Here is a 25,796-nt window from a genome sequence, read left to right as displayed (position 1 = left end):
AAAATAAACTCAGAAGGACATAAAAACGAGAGGAAGCAACACTAGAAAGCTGTTAACAAATTATTAAAGATGTAAGGATGGAAGATGGTTTAGCTGAGCCAAGAAGTGCTTATTGGGGCGAGGAGGAAGGTAAGTAGGTATCTGAAAATTTGAACGCCACTCAATCCTAGAAAGCTAAGGATTTAATAACAAGTACTTAGAAAAGTATAGATGAATCAAGAGCCTGTGCACAGAGGAGTTAAAATCTTTTTAAGAAGCAAAGTTTCCAATCCCTCTAAAACAGATCGATTATATTGGATATAACCAAATAAATGAAGTAAGAATCAATGAGTAAAGAGTGACAATATATTAACAAACTGAAGACAAAGCGCTACCTTATAATATATAATGCCAGTTAACAGATGGAAAAGGAATGATGAAGTGAAAATAATTCTGCAATCATGATAAAAACTGATTTACGTCATAATCACAGTAAATAAGTAAGGCGAAAACTTCATCAGGAAAAGATAGGCAATGTCTCAAAACTATTAACTTCAGAGGAGAAACCCAGCAACTAAGTAAATCTGGGTTAATGTAACCAAAAGGACACAGTGTCTCCTGTTGTGATGCCCTGAGATAAACAAGGCATCAATGTAAGTTGTATTGTGTGGAAAAAAAAATATACAACCTATATAAAATCATGAAGATTTCTGAGATGGTCAACACCACAATTGATCTGTACTTTTCGAACACATCAAGGTGATGAAAGAAATGCTGAGTTGCTTTTTTGAATTAAGAAACAGTGCAAGGGGAGGAGAGAGTCCATACACAGAAGTAACCCAGCATGAAGATTTAACTCAAGCGATGTCAGGACAATGACCATTGAGTGGAGTGAGGCCCAGGATTGAGAGTAGAGTCCTGCATACAGAAACGGTTGGTGGTGATGACTTGTTACATGAGGAGGATAGATTAAATAGGAAAATATGTTAAAGGACAACTACCAGACATTTCACAAATACAGAAAGATAGAAAATTAGAATGAACCTGTCACAGGTGACAACTGGAGGAACTGACATGATCCGATGGTTTTAAAATAAATATACACACACATACACTATATGTATGTGTACAAGGACCCATAGGTCCTTGGAGAAATGGCAGATTCTAGACTAGGGTTACAAAATACAGGTTGTCAGCCTGAATTACCTTGAGCCAACAAGAACACAAGTGCTCAAAAACTGATGAGAACAAATTAAAAGAAACCAGCTTGAAGAGGTTTCTACTGACCAAATTAGAGATAATTTGAGCATTCAAGTAAATGTCAAGTAACAGATTATAATCCTTTGAATGTAACAGGAAACCATGAGTTCATACAGATATAAATGCATAAAAAAAGCCCAATGAGAAAAAGTATAAACAGATTCAAGGTATCTCAAAATACTTTATTACAAAGGGAAAAGAATAATTTTTCCAGCAGAGAAGGAAAAAACTCAAGTGCTTACAGAGATCATAAAGAGTAAAGAAAGAAACTGAAATCACATAGCATCAGAAAGAACACATGGAGAAGAAAAGAACATCACTTCTGTGGTATTCCCAAAGACTCAAATTGAAAGCTGTGTATGGAAGGCAAAGAACCGCCAAATGAGGAAGATGAAGAGGAAAAGGACAACAGCAGAGTTGATGGATTATATAATGAACAATAATGGAAAATTATTTGAAAGATTCAAGAAGGTATATGGGAAGAATTAAAGAGATATTTACACAAATTGGCGAGGATGTAGGAGTAAGAATTTTCATCTACATAGTGGACAATCAGTATACATCTAAAAGTGACAAAGAACCAGTGGTAAGAGGATATTATTTACAGATATAATGGTACATACATATGTAAGAATAAAAGTTAAAGTTTAAAGTGATTGTTTCTAGGGAATAAAGAAGCAACAATACTGTTGGTGACAAATGATCTACATAACAAGATATATGAAAGCAAATGTTATCTATAAAAGGCCTCAGAGTAAATATTTGAGGCTTGTGGGTCACAATTACTAAGCTATGCTATTGCAAAACAAAAGTATCAAAAGACAGTGAGTCTTTGAGTGTGGCTATATACCAATGTAATTTTGATTATCTACGTTAAAATTTAAATTTCATGGATCACAAAATAGCACTCTTTTGCATTTTTTAAAAGAAATTAAAAAATTTAGAAACCATCTTAAGGTATTTGTTTATTTAAAAAAAGGTATTAGGTTGCATTTGGCTTGTGTTTGTCAACCCTTAAGTTGTGGTCCATTCAGAACGAATTTGCAAACATACCCCTTTTATTGTTCAGCATGAACTTCATCATCATTTAAACATTCTTACCTGGTGGCATAAGTTTCATAAGCACTCTTGCTCCATCTCTAAGAGGTGGCATGTTTAGGCTACTACCCAAGTCTGCAACTTGCCAAAGGAAAGAGATGTATCTAGGATGCAGTGACATTATCTAGAATACAAAATACATGAATTACCTGTAAATCATCCCCCACAAAAAACATAATCCAAAGAAGTTAAACTCTATAATTTGTTCATCTCATGTCTACTCTGCTATAGTTAGCTTTTGGCATCTTCTCACCTTTACAAATCCTTCCTGATACGGACTGAACACCTTATCTAAGACACTTCCAGTAACTTCTTTGTGATGGCTCTTTTACTGTTCTATTAAATTTCTCCCACATATACAACTTAAAACTCTGGACATACAAAAGGATACTATTCGCACTACTCAATTCCTAATCAAACTGCTGCTGGGAGCCAAATTCTTCTGACACTGGAATAGCTGGTGTTACTGTAGTCATTAAGATTTTTGTGGAGAGGGGACAAAGGAGATGTCAAGAAAGGGAGAAATAACTGCTTCTATGGACGATACTCTGCTGAGAATCTAAGAAGACTACAGATATTTTCCTACATAAACAGTTTTAAATAAAGGACCCATTTTATTCTGGTACTAGGGATTGAACTCAGGGGCACTAGGCCACCAAGGCACATCCCCAGCCCTATTTTGCATTTCATTTAGAGACAGGGTCTCACTGAGTTGCTTAGTGCCTTCCTTTTGCTGAGGCAGGCTTCAAACTCGTGATGCTCCTGCCTCAGCCTCCAAAGCTGCTGGGATTATAGGCATGTACCACCACGCCTAGTGACAATGATATTTTTTGAAATTTATATATTTGAGTATTATAATTAGGCTCTAATAGATTACTTCAATGTAAACACATCATATGTACCTATAGGGAAATTGTTTTACACTTCAACTGAGTTACAATCACCATTTAGAGCAATCCATTCTAACGTTGATGGTCAATAGTTGATAACTATTGTAAACTCAAGAAAAAACAAGTATTTTGTATACTTCTTTATTCTCAAGATTCTAGCTAGCACAATGTCTTACACACAGAAAGTGACAACTGCATCTACTCACCACTCCGGGCAAACAACTTTCCACTTCTGGATTGGGACCATCACTGTAATGGTTACCGTGATTTCCAGGAGATCCAGTTGAGGAATCAGAAGAGCTATCAGGGCTTGAAGGCATATTGGAACTTATTTGCGTAAGTTTGGCTGTAATCAGCTGAAAAGAACATAATGTATTAGTATCAAAGACGAGGAAAAATATTTACACAAAACCCAACTCAGAACCTAGTGATATACCAAGAAAACACCCTAAAATGACATGCTATACTTTAAGAAATTTTTAAAAATATTTATATAACCCACTTAGTTTTTAGAAATATTTATTCTGATATTTTGTAGGTGTCAGTATGCCTGTTTTAGTTAGCAGTATAAGCCCAAACACCTACCACAGCCTTACGCATAATAAAAAGCATTTCTTGAATGAATTAATAAATAATCTCAGGTTTAGTTTTATCAAAAAAATTAGCAAGTATACATACTTTACTTACCGATTTATCTTTAAGGTTTAATTGTCCAATCAATTTCCTATCATCTCCAGGATCTATTAGCTCACCGCCCACAAAGAGCTCAATTTTTGTATGGGCTACATTGGCTTTAATGCGATTGAGAATACAACGTCGAACTGAACCAATTGTATCATTTGTATGAGACCATACCTCCAGGTCATCTACCTGTCTACCCTGGTTTGGAAATCGAACTACAAAAGAGAGGTGTTTGCCACGGAAAGCTCTGTGGGGGAAAAAATGGAAAACATTATCATATTCACCAGTCTTTCAAATCCAGTGGCCAAGAAAATAAAGCTAGAAATTTAACACTGAGTATTTTCTTATTAAATAAGGGGAAGTGAATTAAAGATACTTATTATTTTTAGTATCCTCAGAATGAAAAATGATCGCTCCTTTTAACCACAAGTAACTTCAAAACACAACATGTTCGTTAATTTTCTACCTACAGATGCTGAAAATGATGGATATGACTCAAGGAAATTAAGACAGTGACAGAAAAATTCACTTACTTTTATGCTATAAAAGCCAATTAAGACTTTATAAATGTGAAATGTAAACTTTACCTTGAGAACATCAACAAAAATGCTAATATATATTTTCCCTGAAAAATTCTAAATATGAAAATTCACCCGAAAATGATATTTATGTTAGCATATTACCTTCTTCTAGTTAAGATACAAAATACAAATCATACTAAAGGAGTAACTTTATCTAATTCTTAAAAGGCAAAACAAGATAACACTTTATATAAATGGCATTTAAATTACTAAATGATGAACCTTAAGAAAAATGTTACTTAGCCCCTATGAAAATCTTTTTTCTTTTTTCTAAAAATATATTTTAGTTGTCAATGGACCTTTATTTATTTATATGTGGTGCTGAGAATCAAACCCAGTGCCTCACATATGCTACGCAAGCGCTCGGCCACTGAGACACAACCCCAGCTGCTGAAGATATTATATTTCTTCTTATATTAGCTATCTATAATGGCAGCTTAAAAAAGTTCTAATTACTCCCCAATCTGACTAAGCTATTATTTTTAACAGTTAAAAAGGCCACTATTGCAAACATTCTGTATGATACAAATAACTCAGTTTTTCTATGTTTTGCTATGTTGCCCAGGTTGGCCTTGAATTCAGGATTCTCCTACGCTAGCTTCCCGAGTCGCTGGGACTACATGTATGCATCATCACACCTGGCACAAATAATGTTTTTAATGGGCAAGACACTAATATTTTGTAAAAAGATTAATTTCCTCACTCTTTTTACCTGTATTGTCTTTTTCAATCATGATTAGGAAAATACCCAATAATTAAGAATTAGCACTAGTTGATCAGTTATTCACAAACCTTGACATAGGTAGAATTGTTCTTTCCTCATGATAATCACTGTCACATTCATTTATATATTCTCTTAAAACAGTTAATACTCGAACCATTCGAACTGCTTCTTGTCTTGCACAATTAATACTGTCTTTGTCACCATCCAAAACACACAACGTGTCATAAGAAGCTTTCAAGCGATCAAAGCAAGACTGAATGAAGTCTTCATGGATCACCACCTACAAATAACAGGCCAAATAAAGATAGTTCAAGTTGCTCTAAGATGGAAAAATTAAACATATAACATTAACTTAATTAGAGATAACAATGGCTAATTTAAAGGTAGCTCTCAATGAGACTCGGTCTATAGTAATAAAACAACACAACAAGGTTTTTCTTTTCTGTCTCTTTTTTTAAGGTTAAGCTAATGTTAATGGAAATTACTAGGATAAAGTAGGTTTCCAAAATGAACTTTAAAAGATTAGGTACTAGTATCAAAACAAATTCAGTAAATCTCTTTGCCATTTCAACAGATGATCAATAATCATATTCAAACAAATTAAGCCAGCCATGTATGTCAAGATTCACTTATATGTTATTTTGTTTAACAGAAATATGAACTTTTTACCAATATTTTTGATAAGAGTTGGAACAAAACAATTTCTAGTTAATTCTGAATAAAAGAATAAAATTCTTGGGGCTGGGGCTCAGTGGTAGAGCATTCGCTTAGCATGTACGAGGTGCTGGGTTCAAGCCTCAGTACCACATAAAAATAAATAAAAGTACTGTGTCCAACTGCAACTAAAAAAACAAAGAATAAAATTGTTACAGGACACAGAGTGCCAAGTGTTACCAACTGGTACTGTAATATGTGGGAATTGGTTTTGTTTATTTATTTTGCTTGTGGTACTGGGGATTGAACCCAGGGCCTTGGCCATGCACAGCAGTTGAGAAAGGGTCTCACTACGTTGCCCAAGTTGATCTGGAACTTGCAATCCTCCTGCTTCGGCCTCTCAAATGGCTGGGATTACAGTCATGTGCCACTGTGTTTGGTGTATGTGGATGTTTTAAGCACACAGATTCTTACCTGATTAACTTGTAGCCTTGGACCAAGGTTTGTGTATATCTCTTTCAGTAGATCTATAGCTCTGCTGGCAATATCATCATTACTCTGAATCACAACCTAGGTTCAAAAAGATTGAAATGTTAATTCTCAAGACATGTTTAGTTGATCATATGCTCAATTATTTTTAATATACTCTTCAAAAATTAATATTTAATTATAATCTGACTTTAACAATCAAGTGAAACTGGTAGAAATAGACCAAAAGAATAAATGAAAAATTTTAGTCTTTGAATAAAGAAAACTAAGAATGAGACATTTTACTTAAGATAAAATAATCTTTGACCATTATTATTTAACTCTATAATTTTAACATCTTATTAACCAAGTCGTAAGGCATTACAGGAGGAATTCAAATTAGTTGAAAGGAAGGAAGAGAATAGTGAAATAGTTTAGCATACTCTCCTTCCATTCCCAGTTTCTAGAAAGCTTTATCACCCATCTAATTACATTAGTGGTTTTCAAACTATGTTCAGAACCCAAGAGGGCTTAAAGGAGGTGTTTCAGTGCTGACCACTCTAAGAGGCTTGGGGACACCAAACAACAACAAAAACCACAGGATTTCTTTGTTTGATTAGATTTACATTTTGGATTATTACGTGAATTTTGATTTTTAAAATCCATTTCTGCTGTTAAATTTTAGTATGTGCTAAGGATCCCCACTAACCTTTTCTGCTGCTACAAAAAAGCTGAGAACACTTTCTTAAAAATGTTTCAAATAGTCATATACCACACTAAACATCTTAGTCTACCTATGGTTTGTAGAACATAATTTCATAGAAATCTAAGAAAACGATATAAAGTGCTGTATAACAGGTCAGATTTAGTTCTTTTTTTTTTAGCTTTTTTTTAAATTTTATTTTTTAGTTGTAGTTGGACATAATACCTTGATTTTGATTTTATTTATTTATTTTTATGTGAGGATCGAACCCAGGGCCTTGCACGTGCTAGTTGAGCACTCTACCGCTAAGCCACAACCCCGTCCCCGATTTATGTATTTTTTTTGTGTATGATACTGGGGATTCAACCCAGAAACCCTAATTGAACTACATCCCAAGCTCTTTTTGTTTTAATTTTGAAACAGGATCTCACGTTGAACTTATGATTGTCTTGTCTCCCAGTTGCTAGGATTATTAAGTGTGTACCACTGTACCTGGCAATAGGTCAGCTTTTTAAAGATAGGAATAATATATAAATACTATAAAAGATGGAAAGATTAGCCTTAAATAGATAATATTATACTTCCCTAAGTATTTACCAATATAAGTTTAACAGTGCCCATAAAGTACACACTCATAATCCTGTCTATAAATAAAGTTTTCTTTTCTGTCCTCTGTTTTAGTGTCAAACGTACAATGAACTAAAATTAATAATGAAGGAAGATCTACAATGAATGAAACTGGGGTGGAGCGGATTAACTTCCATGGGGAAATTCATTAAAGATTTGTATGGTTAGTATACTCCTACACATAAATAAACACGAAATTTCAAGCCAGACAACAGGAACACCAGTGGCAGAATGAGGGAGATGGAAAGAAAGAATACAGAAAAAAACTCTCAAATGAAAAAGATACAGTAAGATCAAGATGAACCACTACCATCCCAGAAGCCTGGGCTATACATCAGAGCAGAATACATATATATCTATATGTAACTTTATAATTCCTACAGATAATGTTTACAGAGTTCCTACTTTTGACTTACCCTCCAAAGATAGTCTAATCCTATCAACTCCAAATCATCCATCATATAGGCTCTCCTTTTTGCTACTAGTTTTCCTTCTCGACAATTCACAGCTTTGAAGAATCGCTCAAAACATTTCATTCCATTTTCAGTTAATAGGGAAGGATCAAGCTGAAGCACATTACTTTCAAAGAAGTCCTTATTAATATCAGGATCTAAGTCTGGTTCATCCCCCATCAATTTGGAATACCACTTAAAACAGGCTTCACGATCACAAAGGTAAACTGCATTCTCAGCTAAGCATTTCCATATTTGTTTTGCCTGAGGAGCACATAGCCACAGTTGGCCATCCTTCAATAAAAATCTTGGAAAAACATAAAAAATTGGCAATTAGATTTACATAATTTTTATCCTGAAAGGCAATCTATCCGTATATGTATGAAATAATACATTTATTACAATTATTTTTTTTTAACTACAGATAAAAAGATGTCAGTTCTTTCACAGGAACCTATTTCTCAACTTTTATCTAGTACTAAAAAAAAAAAAAAAAAAATTACTACTAGATAGGAATTCATTCAACACGCCTGTACAAGGCACCCAGTATAAGCCCTATGGAACTTTACTAAATGATTATAAAGAAAACATTCATTCCTTGAATTGAAATAGGACAGTCTGTAAAACCAGCCATTTTCGAAGTATATTCAATCACTAATTTGAGTTTAAAATAATGAAGATTTGGCATTGTTTAAATGGCATCACTGGGAAATGAGATATTCATAGCTCGTTAATATTTATGGGTCAAAATTACTTCCATTTTAATACTTTCTGATGACCTAGTAGTCATCATTTGTTACCTGGTCACACTGAACACAATAACACGTATGACTTAAACAATGGTCAATAATCAATAGGATGCCTATCAATCATTTGGTGGTGCTCTCTAGGGTCTTTTAGTTTTCTGACTATTGGATTGGTCATTAAAAACAGACATTAACCAAGGTGAATTCTGCTATAAATAGTGCTTTTTGGTAAAGCTTTCTAATTTCCTTTGGAATCCATTAACCCACCCTGTTCTGCCATGTGTATGAGACAGGGAACACCTCACTTTATTCTGAGTAATGTAACATAATAATTTTTAGCTAACACCATAATGGTAGCCACATGCCCAATGAGAGTAAGGTACATTTACTTACATGTCAGGAGGTTCCTTTTCCTTTTCAAATCATTTTTGGATCTCAAATTAAGGCTTTTGATATTTTCACAGAACACACTTCTACCTAACCCTGACAACCTCTACTTTATAGATCAAAAAAATGGAGGTCCAATGTGGAAAAAATACAATTGCTTTCAAAGTTTATTTAATTTTGTTTTCTAAAGACAACAGCAGAAACCTTTTTTCAAGTGAAAATAACTTTTAGAAATCTGATACAAAAGCAGAACTGCTCCAATTCTTAGGAGAGGTAAAGAAAGGAATGAGAAATGGGGTTGAAACTTCTCTCGCTTATTTTAAAAATTTTTCACGGAATCTACTCAGAAGTCCTAAAACTCCAAGTCTGAAAAATTACTCATCTAATAGGAAGAACACAGACCTGTGGAGAAGTGTAATTCTATCCCATACTGTCTATGTGATTTCAAAAAAGCTACTCTAAGTCATTTGAATCTTGTTTTCTTCCGGATATCACCTACCCTCACACTATGCTATGAGGTGTAAGGTGTTTAACACAGGCCAAATACACAGCAGCCATTAATTTGATTCCTTTGCTTTAAATCTGTTGTTACAAGTCACACAGGTAAGTACTAATAAGTAGGGGTCACAATAGGTCCCTCTGATCGTGATCTTTAATTAGAGAAAACAGGGCTTACAACTGCTTTTCTGTTCTAATAAGCCAAAGGGATACAAGATACGCCAATCATTAATGATGACTCACTATTGCAGTGATTCTAAATCTGGGAAGCAGACACCTCTATGTGAATGGTCAAAAAACAAATTTAAAAACTCCCCCTAAAACTACTTCACATTAAACAAATGCCAAATTTAAAATCTGGTTGAGTTTTTCTTAAGTCAAAACCATTCTGTAATTACTTAAAAACAAAGAAAACAAAGTTCAATAAATAGAAGTCCCTAAATAACAAACCCCAGGAAGATACTCTCTCTAGAACTTGTAACAAAATAATAAATGTGATAGATTTTCTAAAGTACATAATTTGGGCATTTTTAGCACACTTATTATAAGAAAAAAATTCTGCTATATAATGTGTTTTATTTAATCCTTTAAGATACATCAAAAATTTTAACCACAAAGATATTTTTGATATTTTTCAAATTTTCAAATGTATAATCATTAAAAGCTCAATCACCAAGAAAATACAGTTTTGGGCATTTCACTTAGTGGAATAAACCTTATTTTCCTCATCCTAATTAGAAATCATGTTTCTAATGTGACCCCAGATTGCCCTTGCCAGGCATTGTCAAGATAAACAAGGCACTAAAAGACTAAAACCACTTTTCTTAGGCGCTGGCCCAGCAACCTTTTGTCTCAACTTTCTTGGTGTCTATAATATCATGGAGATAGGTGTGGTTCTCTGTCCAGTTGTGTGAAAATATGGAAATCTATGCTTTAAAAATAAAAATAATTCCCACAATGAATATGAGAAGTCTACTTTAAAAAGCTTAAAATGTGTTTTCTTTAAATACTGCAAGAAAGTCACAACTCAGTCATTAATTTTAGAGTATTCAGTAACAAAAATAAGGAGATGTTGTATGTCTTTTAGGCAATGATTTTCACCTTTAAAAAAAATAAGTGGTAAGGGGAAAAGACCACCCAATGAAGATATATCTGTACAGCATATTCCCTCTACATTTCTTATCTATGTCTTAGAAAACAATGGAATTATATAAAACAAACCTAAGGAAGTTAAGCCGTTCTTGGACTTCTTGAACATGACTATATCTACTTCCCAGCCTCACAGTTTGTGGGTCATAGTCTTCATGGTCTGCAAATTAAGAAAAATCATGCATTATACACATGGATACTCATATCAATTATTTCTATCAAAGAAATTTTCAATTAAAAAAACTCATTCATCTTTTAACATTAGAAAGCAACTTGAAATCTACTTATAAGTGGTAGTTTTGAGTATTAAACATCTCCTTTTTTGTCCCCATGAAAAAGAAACTTTCTATTCCTTTTACATGATCAAGAGAGATAAGGATCTGTTAATACCAGGAATTCTTCAGCATAACCCTTAAACTATACAATGAAGCAATTTATTATAGGCTAACACTCATCTGAGGGGTACGTAACAACAGGCAACCAAGACAAAATATATTTTTTATTCAATTTAGTACCCATTATACTGAATCTGTCTTTGCAGAAAAAAAAGAAAAACTTCAGTATAATAAACAAATCACATTACTAATTTATAATTGGGAGGACAGGGTAACACAACATGCTACACTACATGACCAATTTATCATACCCCCAATACCATGTCATGGATGTCGCTTCCCTTTAACATTAAATACAGATATGGCTATACTAGATTCTGGACTTCAGAGCATGCGTGCAGTATGCATGCCAAAGAATTCCAAATGCATGGTGCCCTTTGGAAATAGTATAGGTAATCAATGTCTTCAAAGAGAGTGAAGTTTCTTCTCTAAACAACAGCTGGATGTGCTGTAATAACAGGACATTTACAATGTTTTGGAAATATTGTTTTTGACGCTTTGGTGATGAAAGAAGCTCCATGTATTATGACTGCTTTCTACCTGCAAAAATATTATTAGCTGCCAACAGTCCTAAATACGTGTTATCTAATTCCAGAAAAGTCAATTTCATTAGGGCTCAGAACTTAAAGCACTATGTCAAGAAAATGGATAGAAAATCAAATCCTATTCTGTCACATAAAAATTTTCTTTTTATAGCACTAGACTGAGAAGTACTCTGACAAATGCTGGATTTAAAAAATCCACCAATTTAAATACCTTCCCCCACCACCTTAATATTGGGAATTCATGAACAGTTGTATTTTTGGCAGGTACTGTTTTTAAGGGTAAACTTTTTAATAATTTCAAGCAAGTTTTAGAAATATAAGAATTTCCTTATAATCTTTATCTGTATTCACCTATTATTTATATTTTGCTCCATTTGCTTCATTAGGTGCCATGTATACTCAACATGTATACTAAACTATTTGACAGTGAACTGGAGACCTGTCCTTTTACTCGAAAATATCTCAGCTCTTCCAAATAACAAGGAACTGAACAATAATAAAACACTATCATCTAGGTTTCTCAACTGCACACTATTGATATTTTAGGCTGGACACTTTGTTGTATGGGACTGTCCTGTGCACTATAAAATGTTTAGTAGCATCTCTGGCCTCCACCCACAAAGATTGGGTAGATTTGCTTCTACCCAAAGTTAAGAACTATCAAAAAGAGCTCACCCCACGAAAGTAACACTAAGGCACATCCTGTCACTTGTGGCAACACTTAACAAAGCTACCTTTCGCTACATGGTAAAATGGTTTCTACTAGGTTTCTCCACTGCAAAGTCATCATTTTTACTAATTTGCTTTAGCAACCAACCTCTGCTCTTGTAAATTTAATTACCAACCATAGACAAAAGATAGAATTCAAGAGTCAATGAAAGCTAAACAATAATCAAGAAGTAAGAAGGTCCCACTGTGCTAATTAAGAAGGATGAAGACGCCCTCTCACTACAGAGAAGCTTCCAGACAACGTAAACAAAAACACAATCTGGTTGATTTTGTTGTAAACATTCTGATGCAAATACCTTGATTCATTAATAGTCAAATAAGGAGGATGATCCATTTTTGACATGTTGCCAGAGATAGCAGATAACCCATTGAAAACGGGAGGAGAAATGACATGAGATCAAATTAAGTCAGGTGTCTGAAAATCGGTGGGAAACAGTGGTGAATCATGGCTGAGACAATATAAATTGTCTCTTGTCCTCATAAATAGCAAGTTGTCTAGGACCCATTTCAGAACTCATGAAAGAGAACTTTAATTAGTTAACATTTATTGAAATGTGACTCAATACCATAAAAATCCACCAATTTAAAGCATACGATTTGATTTTTTGAGCTGTATATTCACCATCACTGTCTGCCCATTTTTACCTACCTCCCAACCCTTTGTCTATTTGAAACAGTTCGTACAAAAGTAATCAATGCAACACCTAGTGTTTTCTGATTGGCTTTTGTCCACTTGGCATGTTTTCAAAGTTCATACATGTTGTATCATATATTCTTTTTAAATGCTGAATAGTATATATACATTGTATTTATTCAATCATCAAACATTAGACACTTTGGGGTTTCCACTTTTTGGCTATTATGAACAATATTGCTACGAACATTCACGTACACACATTTGCATGAATTTGTTACCATCTCACTTGAGTATATAACTGGAAACAGATCATAAGCTTTAACATTTTGAGCAACTGCCAACATGTTTAACAAGGTGGCTGCACAACTTTGCGACTCCACAAGCCATGTATGAAGCCTTCAATTTCTCTGCATCCTCACCAACATTTGCTGCTATCTTGTCATTCTAGTAGGGGCAAAACAGCTTATATTAGTATGGTTTTGATTTGCATGTCCTGAATAACTGATGATACTAAACTGCTTCTCTATTCAGATCCTTTGCCCACTTCTTAATTAGGTTGTCCTTTAATTGTCAAGTAATAAAAGTTCTGTATATAATCAAGATACAAGTCCCTCACTAGACATGATTGGTAAATATTGTCTCCTATTTTTCCTAACATTGCCTCTTCATTTTCTTGATTTTGCTTTCACTTGTAGCAGGTAATTTTGAGAAACTCATGTAGTTCAATTTACCACCCTTCCTTTTTGCTTTTTTCGGCTGAATCACTTTGCTTTCCCTAACTCAAGGTCATATAAATGCATAACTATTTCTTCTAATAGCACTATACCTTTAGCTGTTATTTTTGGGTCTATGATTCATTTTGAATTAATTTTTAACATATGGTATGAGGCAAAAAGACCCAACTACAGTCTTTTAGATGTGACTATCCAATTGTTCCAAAAACCTTTGTAAAAAAGGGGGGGGAGGCGCTGTTCATTTTCCACTGTTAGGTTTGGCACCCTTGTAAAACTCAATCATAAATGTGAGGGTTTATTTCTGGACTGTCAATTATACTTCACTGACAGATACGTTTATCTTAATGCCAGCACCACAATGTCTTATTGTTGCTTTGCAGTACGTTTGAAACCAGGTAGTTAGAGTCTGCTAACTTTGGTTTTGAAATTTGTTTTATTTGAGCCCTCTGTGTTTAGAATCAGCTTTGTCAATTTCTGCAAGAAAATAAAGCAGGCTGCAATTTTTATAGGGATCATGCTAAATCTGCAGATCTTCTTGGGGACTATTGTCATCCTTTATTCCATTTCACACTGCTATGACAGAATACCTGAGACTGGGTGATTTAGAGAGAACAGGGAGTTAATTACAGTTCTGGAGGCTGGGATGTGAAGTGTCCACAGCCGGTGAGGAACTTCTTGCTGGGTCATCTTATGGTGATAGGTAGGAGGGCCAAAAAAGAGCAAGAGGGACCAAACAAGAGGGTTTTTTTTGGGTTGTTGTTTTTGTACCAGGAATTGAACTCGGGCATACTCTACCACTGAGCCACATCCCCAGCCCTACTTTGTATTTTTGATTTAGAGACAGGGTCACTGAGTTGCTTAGTGCTTAGCAGTTGCTAAGGCTGGCTTCTGGCAATTCTCCTGCCTCAACTTCCCAAGTCGCTGGGATTACAGGTGTGTGCCACCACACCCGGCCAAACTAGCTCTTACAACAAGCACATTCTCACAACATCCAACTTGCTTTCTTGATGAGGACATCGGTTTACATGATCTAATCACCTTTTCTTGGGTCCCAGCTCCCCACACTGTTGGATTTTTTCCAATACATGGACTTTGGGTGACACATTCAAACCACGGCATTACCTCAACAATATTAAAGTTCTACACGCCATGAATACAGGATGGCTTTGAAAAAAAGAGACCTAAATAATTACAAAGTTTTGTAACTTCCTGTATACCAGTTTTGTCCTCTCGTTTATTTCTCATTATTTTTTGATGCTACTGTAATTAAAACTGTTTCATTATTTCATTTTCAGGTTTTTTCACTCCTCATGTATATTAATTTTGTTTCCTGTAATGCAGTTGAACACATTTACTCATTATGTTTTAAAATTAAATTCCTTATTATATCTTATGGTATTATAAACATATATAGTCTTTTACTTTGTCCATTTCAATCTAGAAGCTTTTTATATTTTGGTGGCGGTGGGGGGGTACCTAGTTAGCCTGCGTAAAATGTCAAACAGAGTGTTCAACAGAAGCAGCTAGAACATACAAACAGGTCTCACTCCCAATTCTAGGGGGAAAGTAACCAGTCTTTCAGCATGAAGTAGTACACTACTGTGAGTTGCTTTGTGTTCCTGGTTTATTGAGCATTTTTATAATAAGAGGGTCATAGGATTTTGTTAAATAGGTTTTCTTCATCTATTGAGATGATTACATAATACTGGTAGTTTCTACTATCATTGGGTGGAGCATTCTATAGATAACCATTACGATGAGTTGATTCACAGTGTTCCTCTTCGTGAATCAACTCAATCAAATCAACTCAAATCAAATCAATTCACAGTGTTCCTCTTCATTTTTTCCTGAAGATTTTGAGTCATTGCTGTCACTTGCTTTTCACTTAATTATTTCCTTTAGGATTTCTTGCAAGTCTGACAATAATGAATTCTTTCTTTGGACTTCAGTTTTACTGAACGCAAGAGTCTTGATGGTTGGGTCCATCCCTCTACACTGGTACTTCGAACATGCTGTCCTATTGCCTTCTGGCCTTTGATGTTTCAGACAAGAAGTCAGCTGTTAATTGTTACTAGGGTTTCCTGTGAGGAGGAAAATATTTTATCTATCATATCCAAGTTTGGGCCCCTCTGTATTTTTCTTACTTGGAATTCTATTTTCTTGGACTTATAGGGTAGGGTCTTTCACCAAATTTGGGAGGTTTTCAATGGTTACATCTTTTTTTTTGTTCCCTTTTCTCTTACCTATCTTCTGATATTCCCATTAGATGTATGCTGATGTGCTTATGTCTCATACCTTCCTGAGATTCTTTTCACCCTTTTTCTTCTGTTTTTTTATTTTATATAATCCCAATTGATTTGAGTTCACTGATTCATTCTTTTGCCAGCTCAAATATGTGGAATGCCTATGGTTATATTTTTAAAGCAAAGAATTCCCATGTTGCCTTTTTCCCTTTATTATTTAAAATAATTTCTTTGATATTGTGACATTGTTATTATTACTTTTTTTTTGTACTGGAGCTTGAACCCAGGGGTGCTTAACCACTAAGCGACATCTATAGCCTCCCCCACCCCATGCCTCTTCAACATTTTGAGACAAGGTCTCGCTAAGTTGCTGAGGCTGGCTTTGGACTTACGATCCTCCTGCCTCAGCCTCCAGAATAGCTGGGATTACAGGCTTGCACCTCGCTACTACTTTAATTGTTTGGACATGGTTTCCTTCGGTTTTCTGGGCATCTTTGTACTTTTTAGTCTTTTACAAAGTCTACCATCTGGGCCTGTTCCAAGGCAGTTTCTGCTGGGCCACATCTTTCTGTGTTTAGAAGCCTCGTTTTTCATTGAGATGAAGATGTTTTAGAAATATATTGCAGCAAATTGGACACTGTTTACTGGGTTATCGGAAGTCACAGTGCTCAGCCACTGACATCTCCGTTCACAGGTTTTCCCCTTGTTTTTATCTTTTACCATGGCTATGTAGGGGTCGCTCCTTGGTCAGTATAACCCTTTATTGGTCAAACTTGTACTTGAGACCCCTTCACTAGATTATTATCCATAACCACTGGGTATATGTGAGACTCAGAGGCTGTTATTACAGTTATTACCTTTTTTTGGTCCTACATTCAGTCAGGCCTAGTAACTTGGATGCTTCCTTTTCAATTGTTCCAGAAAAGAGGCAGTTATTCCAGACTGCTGGGGATACATGCAATTTTGAAGCTTGGCTTCCTAGGAGTTCTTCCTGAGTCAGGGTATCTTATTGTTTATCCAGTGTTCTATTGGGTCAGGAGTTGCATATGAGTTCTCTGTGCCCTTTAGGCCTTTACTATTTGCTGATGAATCCTGGTACAGCTTGGGAGAACTATTTTTAATCTGCCCCACATCCTGCTCTGATTGCTTTTGGGTGAGTGGAGCCTAGTGTACACAGCATTTCTGTCATTCTGAGTGAACTGTGATCTCAATATCTAGCCTTTCTCCTTATCTAGATCTAAACTTTTGGTTGCTCTCTTAAGTTTTGCTTGTACAAGAGAACAACAATCACCCTCTTAACTGTTCTTCAAGAAATCTCGACTTTTTTCATTAGACATGGCATGCTCTGGACTAAACAGTCAACCCTTTAAATCTAACTGCTGAGCTTTTCATCCTCACAGCTTCTCTTCGTCTGGGCAGAACACCTGTGCCACTATAGGTAGGATAGCAACCAGCTTTTCCCAGAATGATATCCCTGATTTATGAGCAGGTGCTGGTGTGGGGTAAAGGGGAATCCACCGATTTTCTCAGATTGTCCCTTCTCATGAAACTTTCACCCAAGGAGTAAGTAGGGATGGACCCAAGTTTTCTAAGCCTATAATCCCTGGAATAAGGTTTCACATTGTTAGTGGACACTGCACAGGGTAAAAGAGCTTCAGTCCTGGCCAGATCTGTCAGGAATGGAGCTTCTGCCGCACAGAGCTGAACAGGGTAAGAAACATCAGTAGCCTGCAGCTTCCCCAGGTAAAACTGGAGCCCTACAGGAGCAGGTGTGGGGAAAAATGAGCAAGTGTGGTTCACATACTAGACTTGCTTTTTTCCTCTCCTTAAATAGATTTTCTGGAGTACATATTTCTCCATTTGCTATTACCCCCTGGTGACTATTTCTAGACACTTTAAGTGATTTTTCTGTGCTCCCCCAATTAACTGGCAGTTTCGTTAAGAAGGTCTGCCAGGCAGCTTATTCCAACATTCTAAAATTTAAACCCCTCATCCCTTGGTTTACATGCATTTTGTTTTGCATTTATTAGTTCATATTTTCCTTTATGCCAACACATTCACATTTTAACAAATGGATTTAATTATTTTCATTATTTTGACTCAAGTTTTAGTCAGCAAAAGCCATCCACTCTGTCCTTTTGACTTGTGTCTTGACTACTTTCTTGCTTTCTGGAATAAGATCTTGAAAGATCACCTTATATTATCTCTGCTCCAGACCTTGAAATAGCTATTTCTCCAGAGAGATGTCTACTGTTTATAAAATGGCTAATAATGGTTCATTTTTTAAAACCACAAAGAAGCCACACAGACCTAGTACTTCATGGCTGACAGGTAGGAATGTTTCAGCCCAGTATCTGCATCCTAACAGAGCAATAGTAGTTAATGCCACTTAGGAAGAATCCCACTGCCCACCTTTTTTTTTTTTTTTTTTTTGGGGGGTACCAGGGATTAAACCCAGGGGCATTTAACCACTAAGCATCCTCAGCCCTTTTTGACGCAGGGTCTCACTAAGTTGCTTAGAGCCTCAAAAGTTGTTGAGGCTCGCCTTAAACTTGCGATTCTCCTGCCTCAACTTTCTAAGTCACTGTAATTGCAGGTGTGTACCACCATGTCCTGCCCCTTTCCTCCTCCTTTTAGGTGGAAAAATGTTCCTAAAAACTGTCAGAGTTGGATATATAAGAGGCTGGGAATGGGTAATAGAAGTGGCAGTCCTTAGAAAACAGAAGGCAAAAATGTGATCTACAGCAAATGTAAGTCATTAAATTCTATCTAGATATGAGGTAGAATTAGGTGACCGCGCTTAGGAAATGTTCTTTCCCCAAATGTGAAGATGTTAGTGGAGATGAAATATGGGCAGAATACTTAATACTAGTGAAATGGTTATCCAAAATTAAGAATACCAGTGACTGTGCAAGTCTGATGTTATTCGGCTGAATAATGTGTCAGTCTCATACCTAATGAAATTCATGCCACTCTTATATTATGCAGAGGACAAAAAAAAAACATAATTTACCATAGAACTGCAAATTCAGAAATCTTGGTAGACAAGGTTACCACAGAAATGACTTAATGTTGTGAAAATTTGAATAGGATTTCACTAGTGTTAAAAATTATTCCCCCATACTAACATGCTAATCAGTATTCATGAGAAGAACAGTATTATAAATTAGAGGAAGAAATGGTGTCAGGGTGAGTTAGGAGGAACAGAAGGTATGAGATGGTCCATGAATTTAGATAAAAAGGTTAATAAAAAAAATTTAAAATTTACAAAAAAAAACTCGAGTGCTTACTCTGGGCCATACATTACTTTAACATAAATAACTTACTAAGGTTGTAGAGCAATACATTTAGGTCAATGTTTCAAACTTAGACAATCTGATCATGCAGATTCACATCTCTGGGTTTGTGGAGATACAAACAGCAAAAGGAGGGGAAATTAAAGAATGCAAAAATTCTTATGGCCCTGAAATTGAGATGAGGCAGTAACTTGAAAATGAAATGAAAATTTGACAATGAGTCTGAAGTGCACATGCACTACCCGAGTACCCAATAATAGCACTGAAACATTCATTTATATGGCCCCAACTACGAGGGACGGGCTGCACTGGCAACTGTTAAGGCTTTGTACCACAAAGAAATGAGGTCGTAATCAAAAGTCTGAGTTATGTTAATGTGAGCACAAAAGTATGGGTGTTTGCGTATTATGTATACTGCACTCAACCTAGTTTCTCTCACGATTTTGGCTGTCTTTGGTATAGAACGTGTATCACACGTTTGAACGCCTATACTGCCTTCACTGTTCTAGACTGCTGCTTATAAGGAACACAGGACAGAAATGATAAAAGGTCACTGTCTGATGCCCATCATCTGCCTAACTCTTAGACTGCTTGTCCAGTTCTACCATCTGGAAATGATCCAAAGAGAAAAAAAAGGAAGAACAGAAGCAACAAAGTCAGTAGGGCCATCTGAAGAGTTGCTTAATTCTTCCTTTGTGTTTATCTGAATTGTAAGGGTTAAGCAAAAGTCTGGTGATTTATAAGTACCATGGAATTTTATTCAACAATGTTGAGTCTACTCTGCTTCTCAAATAATGAGTATTGCAAATGTAATTATTTTTCACATACACTATTGGCTTCTACAGGTCCTAGTGTAACATGTTAAATGAGTGCTATGTTTAGTAAATATTATGTTCAAGTCTGTCTTTAACAACGATGATATACAGTTATCTATGGCTCTGGGAACAAACTATAAGGTGATGGTGGGGGGCAGATGTGCATTAACTCATCTATACTCTAGCACACAAACAATCCTGACACAACTATTAAAAAGCAAAAAAAAAAGCATTGACACGGTTCCATATATGGCAAGCACTTAAAAATGGTCTGTTGAAACCATAGGAAACTTCATTCCAACATGTTTAAACAATTTCACATTTTTAAAGCAAATGTAAACATCCAGGTTTCTGTAGCTTTCCATTTCTCCCCATAAAGTCTGAATTCATAAAGTCTGAAGCACTTATAAAACAGACTTAGGATTATTAAAAAACTAATATGTGCAAAACCAGACTTAGAAAAAACAAGTTTTCTTGAAAAGCTAAAGGTGGTAGCAGTATATATTCAAAGGTTGAAAATGAAGTCAAGTACATACCTAAAAAGATAGCAGCCAAGTGTAGTACAGAGAAGCAGAGTGCGCCAGATAGGGAAAGATAAAGAAATCAACAAGAGGAGAAGGCAGGCCCTGAGTCAACAGGCTCAAAATGTTAGACTGGAGTTTAGGATGTGTAAGATTTGACACTGAAAGTAATCAAAAGTCCATAAAGGAACATGATTCAAAAGCCAACTACCATGTATCATTTAAAATAGATCAGTCATTTCTAATGTAATTAATGTAAGAAAGAAATCACTGTTATTTCCCATAATTTATCTTATAGTACATACCTCTAGCATAGAGTCTCATGCTTTCCATGTAAGTTGCAAGATTTTCAGCTACCAAAGTAACTAGGGCATGATTGTGCTGGAGTTGATTGATTAAATCATGGCGATAAAATACATGGGGACTTCGCTGAGTTTGACTGAAACGAGAAGAACTTCACAATATAATTAGGCAATTAAACTCTGTTGTGTTCAAGAGTTTACACTTCTAAAGTTTTAGCTAGTAATTAAAAACCTTTAAAAATAATACTTTCGACCATTTACTTCCTTTAATAGAAATATTAAGCAATTTTTAAAAAAGCAATGCCTCAAAAAATAAAAATTATTCTAATTTAACTGAAAAACATGCTTCAGTATTCTCTACCTTCACCCCACAGGGAGTCTAGTTCAACGACTGATTTCTAGTACCATACTACAATAGTACCAAAGTATGTGTGTCTGGTCTCATGATTATTTCAGAATTATAAAAACCGAAACATTCCTTCCAAGACTATCATTGTAACTGCTAGTGGCGAATTTAACCAAAGAAATATATTCATAAAAATCTGTTACTCATTCAAGGTACATACTAGGATACTCAGTTTGTGGCCAAGACATTTTCTGGTGACACTCGTTGGCAAACTTGGCCATAGGCAACCAGTCAACTTTCATAGCCATTATTATTCATCTAGTGAAGATTGCTACCGGTCCTTAGAAGAGTTTGGGAACTACTGTCTATGTACATGTACAACTATATATGTGGTGGGCCAAACATTTGAAGTACGTTCTTCAAATAAAATGGTACTATTAGTAAGATAAGAGTCTGAATTCTTCCCACTAATTTACACCTCTAGCTTTTCTAATTTCCTACTATTTTTTTTCGAGATTGAAGGGGAAAAAAATAAGACAAAGTTCACCTCTTAACATCTAAACATATTTATGACCTTTTCTATTTAGGCATAATCATAGTAATTCAGAGTTGTAATAGATCTTGCCAATCATTTAACTCCCCCCCCATCCCCCAACAGTACTGGGGATTAAACCCAGGGGCAATTTACCCCTCTATCTACTGAGCAACATCCCCAAGTCCTTTTTATTTTGAGATGGTCTAGCTAAGTTGCCAAGGCTGGCTTCAAACTTGTGATCTTCTTTCTTTAGCCTTCTGAATGGCTGTGATTATAGGTGTGCACCATCTTTTTTTTGGGGGGGGGGGGGCGGGGGGGTACCAGGGATTTAACCCAGAGCAGTTTTACCACTGAGCCACATTCTCAACACTTTTTATTTTTGAGATAGGGTCTCTAAATTGTTTAGGGCCTTGCTAAGTTGCTAAGTATGGCCTCAAACTTGCAGTCCCTCCTGCCTGAGTCTCCCCAGTTGCTGGGATTACAATTGTGCACCAGCATGCCCCACTCCATTATTTCATGTTGTACCAAAAAAAAAAAAAAAAAAAAGATTCTTTAGAGAATGTTCATAAGCTTAAATGACTGGTTTGACACAAGGTTCACATTCCATTGTGAATATTCCTTACTAAGCTCTTTCTGTCCATATTATTTTTCTTTTAATATTATCAGTTCCAATTCTATTATCAGAAAATTTAAAGACAAATCATTACAGTAAAGCAACTAAAAGGAAACTTCACTAAAATAAAAATTTTAGATCATATTTTGTTATCTTCCATTATTTAAATGTCCATGAAGTCTAATGTTTGAAATTGACTTAAAAAATTTACTAAAAAAGCAAACTATTCGGTAGTAGTATGGTGATTCAAACAATGAATGCAAGAAAGATAAAATCAAATGAAGAATGAGATCAACAGATACAATACATGCCATAAAACTGTCTGGCCTACTTGCTGGAAATAAAATACCTCTGAATAGAGAACCACAAGGCAGTATTATCAGCTTGATTCTGACATTTATCCGTTAATTGTGCCTTACACTTTCTCATCAATAAAAAAAGGAGGCAGATATGACAAAATAACCCTCCTCTTAGTTGGTCACCACACTAAAATTTTAAAATCTGTTTTTTACCATTTGTTATGCTATTTCTATCCAACAAAATACATACATAAAAATATAGTAAAATTGGCTAGGTTTAAAAGTCTTACCTCAAATTTTGAGGTGCTTCACCAAACAAACTACAAATTTCTCTAATCTGTTTCAGTGCGGGAATAACCCATTTGTCATTTGTGCGAAGTTCTTCTATAAAGCGATCTATCCACTGGATCTTTTGTGTGTCTCGGTCCTTAAACAAACAATTTCAATGTTTTATATAGAACTATAATTGGAAGAATTCTACCTTCACACTTAAGAGAATTATAGTAATTGTAGTAAACAGTTTAATGCTTTTTTAAAAAACTATGTTTTAATTTCACATTTACTACCAAAACTCCAAAAAAGTAAAGCACTATTAAACAAATGTGGTATAATGTATGTTTGCCAGAAGGTATTGCCTTTTATCCAGTGTTTTGAGATTTTACCATATCACAGGATTGAACATTAACATATAATACCCTAAATGAAATGTTGTACGATTGAGGAAATTATATCAATGTTTCTTACCTCTCCTATGAGCAAAGAGAACCTAATTTCTCTTAATTCTGAAGTCCCTAATCAGCATGTCTTATGATCTATTTGAAACTGATATTTCTGCATTGTATATATGATAGTACAAACAAAAGACTACTTAATGGTAGTATTATCTTTCTCCCAAGGAGAATCAGATGATTCACAAAACCTTGATGTAAATACCTAAGTAAAAAAAAAGGCAGACTTATTCAAACAAAGTCAATTCCTGAAGATAATTTGAAAAATAACAATGTTAGAATATAACCTGGAACTGTTCTACAGCTAAGCTATCCTAACTGTGAAAGAGAAGGCCACAAAAATTGAGCAAAGCAGCACACCCTTACCTGGGAGCAACTATAATCCAATATTTTTATGTGGGCACTGAGGGCCAGGTCCATGATATCTACAGGCACATCATCACTGTGGGCCAGATTCCACAGAAGGTTCAACACTTTGTGTGCCATCACACCATCTTTATCATCTTCTGCAAGACGACGAATCAGCTCAAGCAGCTTTTCACGTTGCTTTTTACTAGCATTCGTCCAACTGGCCTAAAAAAATAATTTCAGTGACGTGAAAACAACCTCTATTTGGTTGCTGCTTCTTAAATGCACTGTTACCAAGTTAACTGAATTTAATTCATCAGGGAAAAAAAAAGAACATAGATGAGCACAGAATTATATAAGTGATAATATGAAAGACAACAATAGTATTCATGGAGCAGAGTCAAATTCCAGGAAAATAGAAAAAAGTCTCCTTTTAGAGTTAAACATCTTACCTTGGGTTTCCCAACTTCAGTATTACTGTCATTTTGAGCAGGAAACTTCTTTGTTGTAGAGACTGTCCTATGAGTAGCAACCCCCACCCTCCTGTGATAACTATTTCCACACTGCGTGTGTGTGTGTGTGTGTGTGTGTGCGCGCGCGCGCGCTCTAGGGGTGGGGGGCGGATAGTCTGTTGAGAATTAAGATTTGACCCTCTACTTGTGACTTTATAGAAGAGAGCAAAGACAAATTCATATATCAACATTTTCATAATGAATGCAAAAAGGTGATAGAACAATGTGCATTACATGTTTGAAAACAAAAGAGTCTGTGACAAAGTCTAAATTATTCACAAAGAAAAATATCACACAGGCTGAGGCTGTAGCTCAGTGGTAAATTGCTTGCCTCGCACGTGTGAGGCACTGGGTTTGATCCTCAGCACCACATAAAAATGAAGATACTGTGTGTTCATCTACAACTAAATAAATATTAAAAAAGAAGAAGGGCTGGGGCTGTGGCTCAAGTAGTAGCATGATCACCTAGCATGTGTGAGGCACTGAGTTCGATTCTCAGCATCACATAAAAATAAAAAATAAAGATATTATGTGTCTACCTAAAACTAAAAAATAAGAAAATTTTTAAAAAAAGAAAAGAAAAATATCACACTAGGATCCTGACTCAAACATACTTCTAAAATCAAGTATAACTTGAGACTCAAACATACTTCTAAAATCAAATATAACCTGTAAGATTTTACACTGCTTGATGATGTAAAGAAATGGTTATTTCTTTTGGTGATAATGGCATTGTAAGTATTCATATGCTCATCTTTTAGAAATGTGGACTCAGATAACTAAATATGAAAAGAAGAAATTAAGGACATGTGTTCACCCAAACAAACCATAAGGTGATTGAAAATGACAACCACAAACTGGGAGAAATTTTAACTATTGAACTGACAAGAACTAGCATTCAGAATATGCCAAAAACTTCTATGATTCAGTAAGAAAAAGACAACACCATAGGGGGGAAAGGTAGACAAAAAGACTTAACACAGGCATTGAGCAAAAAAAATAAGGAGAAGAGCTCAAAAATACCCGAAAACATGCTCGATTTCTTTATTGATCCAAGACATAAACACTAATACCATAAGGTAACTTTTCACACACAGATAATCAAAAACAAGTTCTGCCAAGGATATGAAACCCTTGATGAAACTGTAAACTGATGTATTAAAAAATAAAGACTTTCTGAGAACTCAAACATTTAAAAACCAGACTCTGGGCCAAGGACCTATAAAGTCTAACCAAGAAAGTTTGGATCATTTGGTTGCAATCTATGAAGAACTACAAAATGATCCAGACTTCACACTTCC

General features: G+C 35.3%; 1 protein-coding gene across 3 annotated transcripts in view; it reads right to left on the bottom strand.

The window, feature by feature from the left end:
• The window catches only part of Usp9x (ubiquitin specific peptidase 9 X-linked), a 109,283-nt gene that overhangs the window by 42,257 nt on the left and 41,230 nt on the right, over positions 1-25,796 (bottom strand). For 2 of the 3 annotated variants that reach the window (XM_077107062.1, XM_077107061.1), the window contains 10 exons: positions 24,002-24,208; positions 23,198-23,334; positions 21,118-21,266; positions 10,970-11,057; positions 8,082-8,424; positions 6,342-6,437; positions 5,282-5,493; positions 3,915-4,155; positions 3,434-3,583; positions 2,341-2,461 (listed from right to left, as the gene is read on the bottom strand). In XM_077107062.1, the coding sequence (XP_076963177.1) occupies positions 2,341-2,461; positions 3,434-3,583; positions 3,915-4,155; positions 5,282-5,493; positions 6,342-6,437; positions 8,082-8,424; positions 10,970-11,057; positions 21,118-21,266; positions 23,198-23,334; positions 24,002-24,208 (1,744 nt within the window). The remainder of the gene's footprint in view (positions 1-2,340; positions 2,462-3,433; positions 3,584-3,914; positions 4,156-5,281; positions 5,494-6,341; positions 6,438-8,081; positions 8,425-10,969; positions 11,058-21,117; positions 21,267-23,197; positions 23,335-24,001; positions 24,209-25,796) is intronic. The other variant, XM_077107063.1, reaches the window with a different exon arrangement.

The sequence above is a fragment of the Callospermophilus lateralis genome, chromosome X, assembly GCF_048772815.1.
Source record: "Callospermophilus lateralis isolate mCalLat2 chromosome X, mCalLat2.hap1, whole genome shotgun sequence".
Lineage (NCBI taxonomy): Eukaryota > Metazoa > Chordata > Mammalia > Rodentia > Sciuridae > Callospermophilus > Callospermophilus lateralis.
This window is presented reverse-complemented; position numbering and strand designations above follow the sequence as displayed.